Source organism: Phalangium opilio, unplaced genomic scaffold (assembly GCF_054372755.1).
Source record: "Phalangium opilio isolate 3A_F unplaced genomic scaffold, DU_Popi_V2 ptg000077l_1, whole genome shotgun sequence".
Taxonomy (NCBI): domain Eukaryota; kingdom Metazoa; phylum Arthropoda; class Arachnida; order Opiliones; family Phalangiidae; genus Phalangium; species Phalangium opilio.
This window is the reverse complement of record NW_028324185.1, coordinates 10877844-10893972: the sequence shown is the minus strand read 5'-3', so window position 1 is coordinate 10893972 and position 16129 is coordinate 10877844. Positions and strand designations below refer to the sequence as shown.

Sequence of the window (16129 nt, the reverse complement as noted above, 5' to 3'; positions counted from 1 at the left end):
AGTAACGTGGTATTATAGGCCATTTTTGTTTTTTAATCCAAGTAGTCTGGAAGACGTCTGGTTCTTTTTCTCTTAGGATAAGATGTGGTGCTACGACGTGTTTTTTCTTTTATATACGCCCTTCCCGGATTGAAGTTAATTTATAACATTCATCCCCGATTCTTTCAATCGTTTAACAGCGGCTTCTTTGAAGTTAGCGCCTTCGGCCAAATACCCTAACACATTCGAAGTAGCACGTAGCGCCTCATTTTTTAAAAATGGGTTTTAAAAATGAAAATAGTGATCGAAAAACCGAACCGAACGAACCACCGTGTTGATAATACGGTACAGAACTAAAATATGGCAAATCCCCTCCAGTCTGGTTGTTATTATTATTATGGTATCGTGAAAAGTATATTATATAAGGATTGTCGCTAGAATCCATTACGATTTTTATGTACCGAACACACTATGAGTCATTCATGAATTAAATAGGTTTATGGAAAGACAAGCCTTTTTAGATTCAAGAGGAAGGTTTTTTTCTTATGTGGAGTTTGAGAATGGTTTTGCCTTTTAAGAATTTTAGAAAGTCACCGTAACTTGTTCTAATATTGATTTCTATAGCTTCGAAAGAATTACATTTTAAGGGATAATTATCGGGGAAATCGTAACTCTTCACTAAAACCTCCTCCCTTTCGAGATTTCGCGGGACGGGGACGGTTCGTAAAATAGGAGCCACTGTCGAGGCGTATAAGCTTTCTTCGACTAGAGATGAGTAAATTAGGAAATTTTGAATACCGGATCGTACATCGTGTACCTGGTTTGATCGAATTAGACCTTCGAGTTTCACGTTAATCTGATCCGAACTGAAACCTAAAATGTACGCCAAATTATTGTGTGATTCGGGGAATTTTATAGAGACGGGTTCGCTAGTAGCTATCCGTGTTTTCCCATCATACGATTTAGATATTGTTACTTTATTTCTAAATTCACGGGGAATTACCTGGATCATGGAGTTATAAATCTCTTCTATACTAACATAGTAGCCGGGTGTGATATTGAGTTCGAGAGATTCGTCTATGTGGGAAATTTTCTGCGTTTCGCAAATTAATGACGTTTCAGAGTCTATAATTACCCCCGGTTCCATGTCCTCAACATGCGGTAATTCATCAGACCTAACTATCCCCCGAAACACGACCCAACCCTCATTATCCTCTTTACTCTTAAACCGTAATAATTTAGCCAATTCAGGACTAAATTTAACCAAAACCCCATTTGAAACTTCAATTTCAGCGTACATTTTCATTATGGTTTTAATCTCTTTAGAATTCGAATCTGTAGTAAATCTTTTACTTTCAAAAAGTCTAAAATTGAATCGCCCATCGGAATTACTGTAGCCGAGATTGTGAAGCCATTCCTCTAAAAGTCAGTATAATTCATACCCCCCGCGGACCGTTTACCTTTCCCAAATTTTTCCCAGTCCATGACGTGTGTTGAGGAATTTTCAATAACTTTTTCAGATGAAACTAAGTGAAAATGGGTACAGTCATCCGGGACATTTTCATATTGCAAAGGCATTATCAACTCTTTCAACCCACATTCATAGTTCCCGTGTAAATGTATTTCTTTTGGTAATAAAATCTTAAACTTACTACTAGAATTGTCATTGAAAACATCCAAAGACGCGGTTGATATACAATGAATATAAAACGCGTCCATTATGATGAGAGTCGTATCATCTTATGATCAGGATAAATAAAAAGAGTCGTCATATATAGATTTCAATATGTTTATTGATATAAAACAGACACACCAAAATTTTTCCACAAGGGGAATCATGATTAAAAGACCTAAATAAAAACCGATATTTTGCCCCGAATTGCAAATGTAATATCAAAAATATAATTACGTTGTTATAAAACCAACAAACTTACAAAACACGATTAAAAATTGAAAATGGTAATTAATACTTAATTTCAGCTTCATAACTAGTGAAGAAGCGAGAAGAAATTTTAACTTGTTTATTTTTTTGGTTCATGAGGTCGGTTTTAAAGTCTTCTAACTTTAACAAACTATTAATAATGTCGATAGTTTCTTGAGCGTTTCCGGGAGCGCGTCTTAAAACTCTTTGGTAAAAGTTAATATAATTTAATACTTCGCTCATCTGTAAACTTTGGACGGCCTGATCATAGAACGAAGAAACCCTATCACTCCAATCTAGGGTAACACACTGATGGCCCAGTTGGTTTTCGTATGAGTTTTGACAACCAACACACGAAGTCTCCGCTATTTTATTTATTTCCCTTATGAGGAGAAAAGTCAACGTTTGTTGGGCTTCAAAGTCCCCCGTCAATTTAGGTGGGAAAAATATGAAATGTATAGTTGGAATTAAATATTTTAAATAATTCCATTCGTCAGGGGTCATCATTATCCCGGTTATACTACACGATTTTTTTTTCTGACGTGTTATAGCGACATTATGTTCAACACCCGCGTTTAAAACAGTTAACCACGCTCCATCGTTATTTTGGTCCGGCAGTGGGTAAATTAATTGAGCGGGTGTCAAAAGTAAATTGTTATGACCTCTAAATGATTTAGAAAGTCTGATATTTTCTTTCGCTTCATTAAATTTCGCGATGTGTGTGTCGGTCAAAACTACACCATCATGTGTTGGTAACCATCTTCCGATTTCGGACGAATAACGGAAAGAGCGTATGTTTAAGAACATATTCCCATTGTTGTTTTGTCTGGAAATAGTAGCGTATTTGACCAAAGTTCCATCTTTCTTTCTATATGTTGATCCTAATGGCGCTTTAAACAATATGTCAAAGCCACTTTTATTGTCATGAAACACGGGATCGGCTACGTCCATGTTGTAAAAATCAGGGCTCTAATTGGACGTCAAATCATTAACACTATAAAAAGCTATATAAATATAACAGATTATTCGGTGAAATGAAAAAACATCCAATTACCAAATTAGAGAGTCTTGGGCCAGTTTTAGCGTTGTTCGCGCGTTGGATAATTGAAGAAGACTGAAAGCTTCCAACTGCAACCTACCTCTTATGTGATTTTAGTTTCGATTTTCTGGACTCTCAAACCTTTTTTTTTTTTTTTAAAAAAAATCGGACCCAACTTCGAATTCGTGGTGGAAATAAGCTGCAACATTGTTTAAGATCCAGGCTGTAATTGGAAGCAAATCATTAACACTATATAAAGCTATATAAATATAACAGAATATTCGGTAAAATGAAAAACATCCAATTACCAAAATAGTGATTCTTGAGCGATTTTTAGCGTTGTTCACGCGTTGACTAATTGAAGAAGAATGAAAGCTTCTAACCTCAACCTTTCCTCTTATGTGATTTTAGTTCCGATTTCCTGGACTCTCAAACTTTTTTTTTTTAAATCGGACCCAATTTCGAATTCATGACGGAAATAAGATGCTTAAATCTTATGACATTGTATAAGAAATAGTTTATTCTATTTTCACGTTCAATATAATATATTACGGATATATTGTCGAAAAGAACTTTCTTCATTTTAATAAACGTCGAAACTACATGCGAGGACGTGTTTTCGGATTAATCGTTGTGGGTGAATTAATAATGGATAGTTATTTCTTTGGTTTTTAATGTATATCAGATATTTTATGAAGACAAGTCCTACATGATCTACCATAGAAACTAAATATCCTATTTGACCCACATACGAAACTAGTTCGAGGTGGGATTAGCTAGCGATAAAAACGTTAAAATACATCAATAAGGATTATAAGTATCGGATTAAGCGTTGCGGGTGAATTAATAGTGGATAGTCATTTCTTCGGTTTTTAATGTATATCGGATATTTTACGGAAATAAGTCCTACGTGATTTATCGTAGAAAACATGAGTTTATGGTATTTTTTAATATCCTATTTGACCACGTATGAAACTAGTTAGGTGAGATTGAATTCTTTCAGATTGTATATGTATTATACTTTACTAATTTATTCGTTCCAGTGGGTATAAAAGTATCGGTCCTTCCTTCTAGAACCATCATTCTCGAATAGTATTTCTAGAGATAGCCACATTTGAGATGGAAAATGACTGTGACTCCTATTTTTGTTGGAGAAGAAATCAAGGCGATCTTACGGTACACGGCCACCTTAGGCCCAATCCCCTTGAGAGACGACCTCCCTGAATTCACGTTCAGGGATTTAGAGGTAAGAATTTAACAACTTGATTCATTTTTATATTACGTTTTTATTCATTTGTTTAAGATCTTGGTGCGCTCCATACACGTTGGCTTTGTCATCAAGTTTGACCTTAGGCCGGAGATATCTTCCGTTGATGTCTCCGTCTCCTATCACCCGAACCTGGACCGGCTCGTTAGAAGAATTGGAGGTGAAAATAGCATCATAAAGGTGTGTTTTCTCTCTCTCTCTCTCTCTCGCTTAATTACATCATTATTCCATGTTTCCTTTATTTCTTCACTAGGTGAGGAAGTTGGAGACATTCATTCTGCCGCACGAACGGGCCAAGTCGTTTATTTTTAAAGACTATTTTGAAAATCAGGGCAAAAGCAGCGGAATGTAACAAAAAAAATTAAAATTAAAAAAAAAATGGGAATAAATAAATAAATGAAAATTAAATACTAAACAAGCAATGAAAAGTCTATTTTTTTACAACATTTTATTTTTAAAAATCTTCATCGTCCCAATCAATTAAAATTGGAGGCGAAGCTAGTACAACTTTTTTCTGGTTTTCTTATTAACCATAGTCGGGGGTTTCTTCTTTTCCAATAACTCCGTCTGGCTTCTAGTTATAATCGGTTCTTGACCGGTATTTCTGTTCACTTTACCCGAGATGTTATATTTTCGTGATTTTTTTACGATTGGTTTCGCGTTAGTGGGAGTAAAAGTCGAAGCTGCGGGGGTTTGAACTGTGTTAGTTTGAAATGTTGGGGTTTGAAGGGGAGGAGGAGGAGTTGGAGGGGGTATATAGGTGGAAGGGTTAGAATGGATAATTAGAGGTGACGATTGTATATTCGGTTTGGTTGATGGTAGATTGCTAACGCTAACCGTTTTCGGAACAATGTGTTTTTTAGAAAACTGATAATTTTGAAGCAATTCTTGATACCGTCGAGTTTTTTCTCTCGATGTAAGACCTTTTGTTCGAATTACCGCGAACATTTCCCGGTCAAGGTCCGTCATTTCATTGTTAATTAGATCTTGATTTGATCGAATTTGATCATATGGGACGAGAATTAATTTTTGAAGAGTATTCATTGTCCGAGTAATGTTGAAATACCACTGATAATGCTCGGTAGAAGCCTGGAAATTAACGGGAAAAAACCTCCGTGTTGTTTCAATTTCAGAAGAGACTTCTTTCTTTTTAACGAAATATTTTTATCAGCTAGTTTACGTATCAAATTCCTGTACTTGACTAATTTTCTCCTTGTTTTATTATCTATGATAACATTTCCTTTTTTTAAGTTGCTTGATAGTTGGCATATGAATTTAAGTTGCGGATCGTTTACACAATTTACCCCTCTTAGAGGAAGGCCGTTTAGACTACTAAATCTCCTCGAAGTTCTCGACATAATGATGAAATTAATTGTTAAATATAGCTATTTATAAAATATCATCGGTAGATCTTCCAAAATTCCGTGTCCTCTTAACCAGAATTAGATACGCGTACGGCGATAAACTAGTCGCATCCTCATACGCCAACAGTAATTTATTGGGTTTTTTGGGAAAGACCTGTCTCGAAAGCGTAGCAATCTGATTCTTATCACGCATCATTCGCTTCAAAATTAAATAATGCGTGTTCAGGCTGATATCTCTCATTACAGAACCTTTAAAAATTAGACATATTCAAAGTACGGTAATAAAATATATGCAAATAAAATCCATACACAACCTTGCTTGTACATATTTTGACTTAATAATATGCAGCTGGCGTTTTTATGGTGCGCATTTTTAATGAATAAATTTCCGACAGTTTTATTGTCTTTCAATTCGTTTAGAAGGTCATCGATAATAATCAAGTTATTTACATTACAGTCTAGTAAATTTTCAAGATCATCGGGGATTCCCTTAACAAATTCCAAAATTGGAAGTTCCTTTAGTAACTTTTCAAACTCGGTTTGATACGAACCGTACATATAAATTATTCTCTGTATTTTCGAAGTTATGCAAAACTCGTGATTACGTAGTAATTTAAAAACGAACGTGCTTTTACCTGAAATAAAGTTTTAAAGTTAATAACTATCGTATTAAATATAAAAACAACGAAATTGATGTAACCTGATAAACTGGGTCCGTAAATAGCGTAGTTGCTAGGATGACGAAACTTCAGATAGCACGAGTTCATTTTTAATAATGGATGGAATGATGTTCCGTGTCCGATATTTATACATGATTATTATCTTTTCTTTATTAAATCGATTTCGCTAATCCACGAGTTGAAGGATTCGTCATACGAATACCATTTAAGGTACTGTTCTTTAGTACCATCGGATTTTTTACGCGTTTTTAAAATTTTTTCAATACGGAAAACGCAATCATTCAAATCTTTCCCCACTATTAGCATTTCCGGTTGAAGGAAAGTGCCCTCGATCAACCGAGAATTCAGATCTTCAATCTTATAGGTCCTCGGTTGCGTATTCAAAACCTTGAGCACTCTAAATAGTTCATCACTCCATCTTGGCTTGAATTTTTTATTAAACACGTTTGTTTGTTTGGTAATTCTAATAATGTTTCCCACGTATATATCTTCTGAATCTAAAGGGGGGCTGAAATCGATTTTACCAAACATTCTATACCAAACTTCTGCCGAGTTTTCGCTGTTGACTTCATTGGGATTCATTCCGATTGTTCTATGGAAACTTTCGTTATAAGCCTTTACCAAATTCGGTAATACATTATTGTAGTTAAACGTGTTATTCGCTGTCATATACTGGTAAATTCGATGTTTCATAGTTTGTATAAATCTATATAAAAAAACCCAAGTTAGACGCTTCCTTAATAAAAAGCCTCACCTTTCGCATATGGACGATTTCATTTCCGAAAACGTTGTATAATATTTTATACCCTTACTTTTTAAATATATCTGAAAACGAGGACCGAATTCCGAACCTCTATCGCTAGTAACTAATTTAGGTTTGTGTCGATTGCTTTTTAATAGGATATGTTTAAAAGCTTGAATCACCGTCTCCACCCTCTTATTTTTAATCGGAACTAACGAACCCCATTTTGAAAAATAATCCACGCAAGCTAAAATATATCTGACCCCTTTATTATACCTTTTTAAGCTTTGCATATCAATTAAATCCAAACCCCAAATTTGATCAATACCAAATGAAATAACTCGCGGTCTCAAATAATTAATTCTAGCTGGTCTGTGTAGAGTATAAACATTTTGTTGTTTGAGAAATTCTTTAACATCCCGTACCCTATAACCAAACTTCCTCGCTTCCCTAAAGAGAGCAGCGACACTAGCGTAGGAACCTGGGCTTTTACTATTATAATAAATGCTTCGAATTTTCCCCCAATCTTTCCCCTTGTTTCGTGTCTCCTCTGCTCTACGCTTTTTCATCTCGTATCCTTTTCACAACCTAAAAAAAATCGGCGCCTAAACTTTCACCTTTCTTGGTCTATTCACTCTCTTTACTGTCTTTCTCAAATGTTTATTCGCATTCCAAAACCTTTTCCCCCGTCTAACTACCCTCCTACCTGATAGAGTTTCCGCGAAACCTTAGACGGGACTATTATAATTCTCTTACGTAACATCATGGATCCAAATTCTGAATGAGTATGGTTTATTCATACACTTGTTATTTATAGGAAAATAATGCAACTAGGAATAATAGACATCTTAGTAATATTTTTTTTATTATCACACATTACAAAATAGGGTTATTTTACCGCTATATCCTTATTCCCGTAAGGTAATGAAGTAACACCATCTTCCAAAATATACCGTTTATCATCATAACACGATAACGCGGCTTTCTGAACTTTCAAGGTATAAAGTTCATGATTCTCAGACTGGAATCGATACATGGTCTCCGACGTACGTTTCCTTTTGAAAAGACAATTTTTATAGTCCTCGTGTCTTATTTTGTTTTTCACAACAGTTTTACAAATCCCTTTCAACGTTTTTTTTTCTTCCGTTTCACTCAACAAAAGACTATAAATTTTACTACGGAGCCCTACGTATTCGTGAATGGGCTTCCCCGAAGTTTCATCTTTGAACTTCCCCAACGCCTTTTTATTGACCTCATTGTAGAGAAAATGGTTCTTAGGATAATTGCTAAAGTCAAATTTATCACCGTGTGTTTCTAAATCTTTATACACGTTTTCCGTTTGAACTTCAATACAGAATGAATCAGTGTCGGTGAATAACAATTTCACACGATCCTTATATACTTGCTTTAAGAAATTGAAGTAAAAATCGAACATGAGATGTTTTGATAATTCAAGAACAGAAAACCCTATGTAAATTGGTCTATTTAAAGTAATTTTTTTGGGGCGCATGGAAACACCCACTAAATCTTTGTTAAATACCGTCACACTTTTAAACGAGGGTTGACTAACTTTCTTTAACAATGTTTTTTTCGTGTGAGCTAAATGAAATACTATTCTTTTCCTTAAATTTTCCATTGATTTACCAAATAACGAATTGACAATTAGCTTGAACAATGATTGTGTAAATTCGTCTGGCGCTAGCTTCCGCTGTTCGGTATTGAATTCGATAAACGGTCTAAGCCAACGCTCTTGTCTGAATTCTAACGCTCTATGTATTTTAGTTAAGACCATACCTTGTTGTAAGTAAAGTTTTAGATTTCTATAATGGAGAACATACTTCGTTTTAGACATTTGGTTGGGAATTAATTTTGGGTTTGATTCTTTAGGAGGTATGTTAAATTCTGCTAACACATCTTGACAATATGGTGAAAGTTGGGAAACCTGAACGCTCAACCTTTCAGGAGCCAAAGGGAAATCCGATGTAAAAGCGTGAATTTCCGGGGGGTAAAGAAGGTCGCATTCGATGATGTATCCTAGATTATTATCATTAGGTATTTTGGGGATTTTTGTCATTAAACTATTTAATTCCGATTCGGGGACCCACTTAAAACCATCAATTGGTAAATAATCGCTTAAACTTGTTCCATATCTGAAATGATAGACTAACATTAACCCCTTGTAATTATTTTTAAAAATCGACAAGTAACTCACAGGTTATTACAATCCAGATAGAGAATGTAACTCGTTGGTTTATCATTAACATATGTTTGAGGAATAAGCGGGTTATTAGCAGCGGCGTATCGGTGCGTTATCATAGAAACTCCTCCACGGATTTCCGATTCTAGGAAGAGATACTGGTCGATGTCTAATAATAACTCTAGTTTCACCCCAGTTTTGAAAAGCATCGCTTGCCAGGCATAACCTGGTACTGTTGAAAATATTACTTTCTAGTATTTAAGAACTACATTAACAACACCTTACGTGTGAACGAATGTAGAACATCGAGGTTGTAAAATTGAAAACATTTGTCTCTAAACTCGTTAAAAACATCACATAATTGAACACAGTCGGTAAGCACGTATAGATCATGGAGGTCACCTAGATATTTAAATGAATCCTTTAAAAACATCAACCTTTAGATTTTCTTGTTAGAAATTAAAAGCTATTACCCATATTTTTCAATTGGAATGTATTCCAAATTAATTTCACGTGTTCATAATCCTCTTCATCAATACTTTTATCCGATAGAGTACTGAAAAACGCTTCTTTATCCGGAAGCGCTGTCTCATCGAAAACCTTCAAGGAAGTTACGTATTCGTATGGATACGGTAATTTTTTTAATAGCAATTTCGCTTTGTCCTCTTCAAATAGGTTATTAAGAACCTTAAATTTTTCCGCCCCTTCTTTACCCAAATTCATCACGAGATTGGATAATGAAGTGTTTAGAAATCTAAAAACAATTACTATAATCACTTTTACCGGAGTAAAATAATGAAATATCTTACCTAAATGAGTCAATAAATCGGATAGTACTAAACGTAAACGAAATGTAACGTTCCGTGTTTGAGGGGATGCAGGACAGTTTTTCATTTTTGAAAGATCCGGCCTTTTGAAGAATTAAATGTAAATCATAGCTGAAAAAATAGTGTTATGTTTTTAATCCTATTTTAGAATTTCATATTCAAACTATTACTTGGAGAGATTATGAAAAATACATGGTAGATATTTAGGGGGTTTGATTTTCAAATTACATGACGAATGCGCCGCTCCACGAAACTGACCAGTTAAATGACAATGATCACGTACTGGTCGGTCATCATCATCATCATCATCAGCGAAATTCTTCTTACAAACCCTACAGTGACTTGAAAATTGAAACTCTTTCTCCTGTTTATCCGTCATAATTAGTGGAATATTTATAGAGAGCATGAAACTATTAATGTCAGCCTCTATTAGCATTCGTTCGAGAAAAACACTAACAGCGTCCAATCCTATGTTTAAAGGGGGCTTCAATTAGAACCGGTTAAAAGTAATTGGAAATTAAAAAATGTACCTGTAAACAAACGGTTTTGATGTTGTACCATCGCTATTCATAACGATGTATGCAAAACCGCAGGTGATATGCTGATTAATTTTATGCGTGTGCGAAACTTTGTTATCTTGTTCGGGGCCTGCAATCGGAGATAGAATAGATTCGAAATCGGCAACAACGTATCTAGGTATTTTTTCCCTCATTTCATAATTCTTAAAAGTAAATTCTTGTTCTTCCGGCATTTCTATTAATGTCGGCGCGTGTTTTTTACAGCCGTCGATGTGTTTATCCCTTAATGTTTGTTTCGAAAATCTGTGTAGACATCTCCGACAATAAAATGCCGCGGCTTTCTTTTTAGTTAAAGTAGAAAGAAGTCTCGATAAACTTTTGATAAGACAGAAATGTTTCTTTCTTCCTTTAGAAATTAGCAACAGGTCTATTTGACGCCGTTCTTCACATTCGTACTCACTGATGAACAAAGGGTAGACAAACTTTTCGAATCCGAAAATATTGATACTTAAATTGTTACGCTTTTCGAAGGAAATTAGCTCACTCGGTGACACTTTGAATGGACTTTTAATATTTCCCATGTCTATTTCATCTAAATATCTCGCGTAGTTACTAACTCTTTCAATGTGTAATTTAGCAGGATGTAATTTTGCTAGAATAGAGTATTCGAAACATCTCTCATCCTTATTTCGAATATTTAGCAACGCTTTTTTCGATTTCAAAAACGGTGGTAGCTCGAAATATGACGCTGGTCTTAGCGGATGATATGATACGATATTTACTTGTAAAAACAGAATTTTGTTCAAAACCCAGTTGCTACCACCTTTCTGGAATTGTTCCAAAGAGTTCATAATTTTCTGAACACTTCTCTCTATTTGTTCATAAATCTCATCCTCGCTTAAAGTTGTATTTGTATAACCACGAAAGAAGGGAAACTCTAAGACTTCCTGCGTTGAATTAACTAATTGTCGACTAAACTGGACATTAACCACAATGTACCATTTAATACCTCGTCTTTCAGTCAAATGTTTCTTCAAATACACATATATCGCTTCTCTATGTCTACTAGTAAACGTTAAAATATCAACCTCATTTTCATTCGCCTCTATCCGTGTCGTTACTAGAGCGTTACGTAAAATCGGAACTTCATTCGACTCTAAGTCATTAACTCCTGGTTGATTTAAATTCCTTTCACTCGATGTGTTAGCACGTGAAGTACTAGGTTGATTCAAATTATCACGTGAAGTACTCGGTTGATTAGTTTTGCTGGATGGGTCCGCATCATCCTTCTCTCGATCGGGGTAATTCTTTCTCAGTTGTTTTAATCGTTTATGAATGGTTAAATGTTTTTCTAATCTGTAACAGCGGGAAAATGTCGCGCCACAAACTTTACAAGTTAATTTGTTTCTTTGATGAACTTCGCGTATATGTCTATTTAACGTTTTCTTATAACTAAACTCTCGATTACAATCCGGACAGATGAAATTCATGATGATGACTGAAACTTAAAGTGCGGGTCTTTTCTCGAGTAGGATGGTATTTATACATAATCGTGAGATAAATATTCTTATGTCTTATATTCCCAGAGGGTTTTTTCTTTTTAAATCACATCCCCTCTTCCTCTAATACTTTAAAAAATAATCCGCATTTTAGTTTTTATAGGTCAGGAAATCGAACTGTCCAGACACGATATATTCGACTAATTTTTTTACCGCTAACACCCCCCCCCGATCATTACATCGTAAAAAACCTTAAAGTTTACACAAACGTGGGTACCTTATACATTGGATTCTCATAACCGTATTGTATTCCTAGAGGGGTTTTTTCTTTTTAAATCACATCCCCTCCCTCCTCTAATACTTAAATAACCCGCATTTTGGTTTTTATAGGTCAGGAAATCAAACGTGTCCATTTTACCCCCCCCCCGATCTTTACGTCATAAAAAAAAACGGGGACGTCATAGAAAATACATAGTATGGGTTCCCTATGGGAAATAACATGGTGGTACTCTGGAAAACTCCATAGGTTTAACATGGTGGTTCCTGGTCTAGAACCTAGTTTGGGTTCCCTATGGGTTCTCTATGGGAAATAACATGGTGGTACTGTGAAAAACTCCATAGGTTTAACATGGTGGTTCCTGGTCTAGAACCCCCCTTTTCTCACTACTCAGTTCTAATATGTAAATCGAGGTATTGAACACACTACCAGCTGTTTATACGTTAATCAATCTTGTATCGCGTTTTTTGCACAAGTAAATAAACCGTCGCAAGTATACCAATACAGAAATTAGTACTGGAAGACCAATAAATGAAACCCATGTTTTACAATGCCCTATATATCATTTGTTACTCAAATTTCAAAGACACCACTAATCTAAGACATCGAGTTTTTTTTACATTGGGAATGTCAATTTAAATCTTAAGGACTTCTAGGAAAGGTCAGACACTTTTAGGCTTAACATCTATAAAACCATTCGTTATAATTTGAAAATATTCAAGTATTCATGATGCATTTTTTCTCTATATATTCATGAAGAATTTTTTTTCAAATATTCAAGATGGATTTTTCTAAATATTCATGATAGATTTTTTCTTAGTTATCATGATGGATTTTTTCTTTGTTATCATGATTGATTTTTCTAAATTTTCATGATGAGATTCTTGAAAATATTCATGATGAGATTCTTAAAAATATTCATGATCAAATTTTCAAAAATATTCATGATAAAATTCCTGAATATTTTCATTAGTTAATAAACGTAAATCGTAACATCATCTCCAACGTAGGCAGGCACTTGTTTACCGTGATTATACACTTTGGCGTGGTTGATGAATTAAGTGATTGCCATGCTGCAAGCTTAAAAAACAATGCAGCCTACCTACTCGGAAATAAAATACAAAGGTATTTTTTCTCGTTTCATGAAGCCCAGCCCCTATTATTAATATCATTATTATGATGTTGATGACTGTGTAAAATTGTTTGAAGACTACTTTTTTAAATACAGCGTTCTATAATTAACCTTAGATTTTAACAAAAAATATATGGCATTCTAAAATTTAAAGAGATAGTTGTCTAATTTCAAAAGTGGTGGAAAAATTAAACTTCCAGACAAAAGGAGAAGTATTCGAATATCAATATTTTCATGTCATTAGGACAAGTGAGTCTTTTTAATTTAAATAATATAATAATTCGAACCATTAATTAATATTCGCATCCTTCTTCAAGAATTTGTCGTTGTTACATTCTTCTCTAATTCATGTCATCGTGGATCTTCATTCCCGATTCTCCGCTACATTTCCATGGTAGACACGTCACCTATTCTGCAAACTGGAGTTCTGCCGCGATATTTATTCTCTAAGCACTCAAAACATTTCCAAACAAAATCCAACCAAACATTTTGATACCGAAAAGACACCCAAACATTATTTACCGAAAAGACACCAAAACATTAATCACCGAAATGCCACCAAAACATTAATCACATTTCACCCTCCCGGAAGCTAGACAAAATGTTGTTTCTTTAAGAGCTTAAAACATTTACTACAGAAAAAGGCACAAAAGAATTCAACCCAAAAAGCAATCTTCGCGCATTATAGAATATTTGCAAAATCCTTCCACTTTTTGCAACCACAACTTGATTATTATTCCAAATTCACAGTTTTAACACTACCCTGCACACAAATCCAAAATTTCTACTTTCCAAAGTGCCATCCAAACCTTTATTTCTAAGTTGGAACCCTATCGTCCTTTCAAAATAGAGACCCTATTAGCAATTAAGTAATAAATCGCCACATTACTGAAAGTAATTCTTGAAATCTCATTTCTATAATTTCAGAGTAAAACTATGCTATGGCTAGAACATCTTGTTTTTCTGATCGTAATGTTTTACTACTGAGCTAAGTTGATATAGATGATATAAATATTCGTTAGGCTTATTTGCCAATGTTTTTAACGTCACGTTTTCTGTCATAACTTTTGATTTTCTGAACCGATTTTCAATTTGAAAACAGTTTTGGATTCTACGTGACAAGACGAGTGCAACGATAGCATGCTGATCCATTTGAAACATTATTTCGTGACGTCATTATCGGGGGGCTTTAATATTTTCGCTATGGCTTACGCCCTATTAGTGCCACCGTGTCATTTTTAATTTTAAAATAATTTTGAGAAGGCAACCTATCTAGAAAGTCCTATTTTGTTACTCTAGCTCAAATAGGAGCAAAATGGCAGCCAAATGAAAATGTCCAGAAACTTTTGTCCGGGACTGTACATGCTTATCCTCATTGAGGTAGAATTAACCAAGCTACTTTGCCACATTTTCCAAAGTAATCCAGTGATACGACCCAGAGAGTAAGATCAAGTTGAGCGTCACTAGAATTCTATTCTTGACTGGGTCCTTTTTGGAGGAAATAAACTGTAAGGCTTTAATAAATTTTCGCTTGGAGAAGCGTGACCTAGCCTAGATTTCCATTAGCATTACAGTGATTACACGTAGAAGTGAAAGTAAAATTTATGATATAGTTGAATATTAAATTAAATTTTCTTTTTTACTTCTTTCCTTTACAATACAAATCATGAACCGTAACCGCAAGACGCAGATTTCGAAGTTGGTCGTATTGATTTAAGAATACATAGGCCTAAGATTTTTTCTCTCCTAATTTTTCTAAACAATTTTAATTAATATTAAGACTAAAGTTGCAGATATTAATAAAAATAACCGTCTTTGTAGACAAAGACGGAGAAGTGTCATAGATTAGTGTTGAAAGTTAATTGCCTGAAGTCCAGATATTAAAATTTTCACTTTTGAAGACATGATTACAAAAAATCAATTATTTGAAAAAATTCTTATCTTAGTTTTTTCACCAAAATTATTATAGCAAAAATATTTTAATATGAAACATGTGCATCATTTTAAAAATAGTACGCGTTTGCATTTAATTTTCTCTCAAAAATTTACAATTGATTGAGTATTCGGCCCTATTAGGAGAGTCAAATGGACCGAAAATCGTTCATAGCTTCTGATATAAAAACCGTGTCAAATGAAATTTATCGCGAGATTTGATAAAATTTGCGGGCGATCGTGGCGCGAGAGATGGACCATGCCACGAGAATTTTGTTAACAAAAAGGCAGCGCATTACGCGATTTGTCGGAGGGGCTTAATTCAAATTATACTCATAATCTGAAGTTAATTTGAATTTTGAAATCATTCGGAGGTATTTCCTGAATGTTTCACTATGCAGACTGGTCTTATAATTACAGAAGAAGAATCGCTGAAAAATTACTTGATTTTCCACTTCACCCTCCCTTTAAGGTACAATTTTTCTAGGCCTATTATTGAGAGCATACCTAATAATTGGGTAAATAACGTTGGAAAATATTTCGGGAAAATGAAATTTTCGAGGAAAACCCTGAGAATTTTTCAAATAAATCATATTTTATAATCATGTCTTCAAAAGTGAAAATATGAATATCTGTCACTTCAGGCAATTAACTTTCAACACATCTTTCACAATAGAAAGACGTTTTTTTATAATGAAAGTTTCCAAACGCCTACAAATGGTGAATTTAGTTAAAACCCGCCTACAAAGAGTGAA

The 16129-nt window shown here is 34.5% G+C and overlaps 3 protein-coding genes across 3 annotated transcripts; all 3 read right to left on the bottom strand.

Moving 5' to 3' along the window:
* Positions 1–5595: 5595 nt before the first annotated feature.
* LOC149658461 (uncharacterized) lies at positions 5596–6337 on the bottom strand. Its single transcript, XM_089844753.1, has 3 exons — positions 6271–6337; positions 5885–6205; positions 5596–5819 (listed from the first exon to the last, which is right to left on the bottom strand). The coding sequence occupies exons 1-3, from the start codon at positions 6335–6337 to the stop codon at positions 5596–5598; spliced, it is 612 nt and encodes a 203-aa protein (XP_089700879.1).
* A 51-nt stretch (positions 6338–6388) lies between these two features.
* Positions 6389–7561, bottom strand: LOC149658460 (uncharacterized). The gene is made up of 2 exons (XM_089844752.1): positions 7005–7561; positions 6389–6956 (listed from the first exon to the last, which is right to left on the bottom strand). The coding sequence occupies exons 1-2, from the start codon at positions 7559–7561 to the stop codon at positions 6389–6391; spliced, it is 1125 nt and encodes a 374-aa protein (XP_089700878.1).
* A 1639-nt stretch (positions 7562–9200) lies between these two features.
* Positions 9201–9942, bottom strand: LOC149658459 (uncharacterized). The gene is made up of 4 exons (XM_089844751.1): positions 9877–9942; positions 9663–9789; positions 9475–9591; positions 9201–9421 (listed from the first exon to the last, which is right to left on the bottom strand). Exons 1-4 carry the CDS (start codon positions 9910–9912, stop codon positions 9201–9203), a joined length of 501 nt encoding a protein of 166 aa, XP_089700877.1. The 5' UTR covers positions 9913–9942.
* Between the last annotated feature and the right edge of the window lie 6187 nt (positions 9943–16129).

Coding starts and splice junctions, on each gene's coding strand:
- LOC149658460 (XM_089844752.1), bottom strand. CDS start 7,561: ATGAAAAAGCGTAGAGCAGAGGAGACACGAAACAAGGGGAAAGATTGG. Junction 6,957..7,004: donor AAATCGTCCATATGCGAAAG/GTGAGGCTTTTT, acceptor TTTTTTATATAG/ATTTATACAAACTATGAAAC.
- LOC149658461 (XM_089844753.1), bottom strand. CDS start 6,337: ATGAACTCGTGCTATCTGAAGTTTCGTCATCCTAGCAACTACGCTATT. Junction 6,206..6,270: donor TTACGGACCCAGTTTATCAG/GTTACATCAATT, acceptor ACTTTATTTCAG/GTAAAAGCACGTTCGTTTTT. Junction 5,820..5,884: donor TCAAAATATGTACAAGCAAG/GTTGTGTATGGA, acceptor TAATTTTTAAAG/GTTCTGTAATGAGAGATATC.
- LOC149658459 (XM_089844751.1), bottom strand. CDS start 9,912: ATGAATTTGGGTAAAGAAGGGGCGGAAAAATTTAAG. Junction 9,790..9,876: donor AAGGGGCGGAAAAATTTAAG/GTTCTTAATAAC, acceptor ACTTCCTTGAAG/GTTTTCGATGAGACAGCGCT. Junction 9,422..9,474: donor TGTTCTACATTCGTTCACAC/GTAAGGTGTTGT, acceptor TATTTTCAACAG/TACCAGGTTATGCCTGGCAA.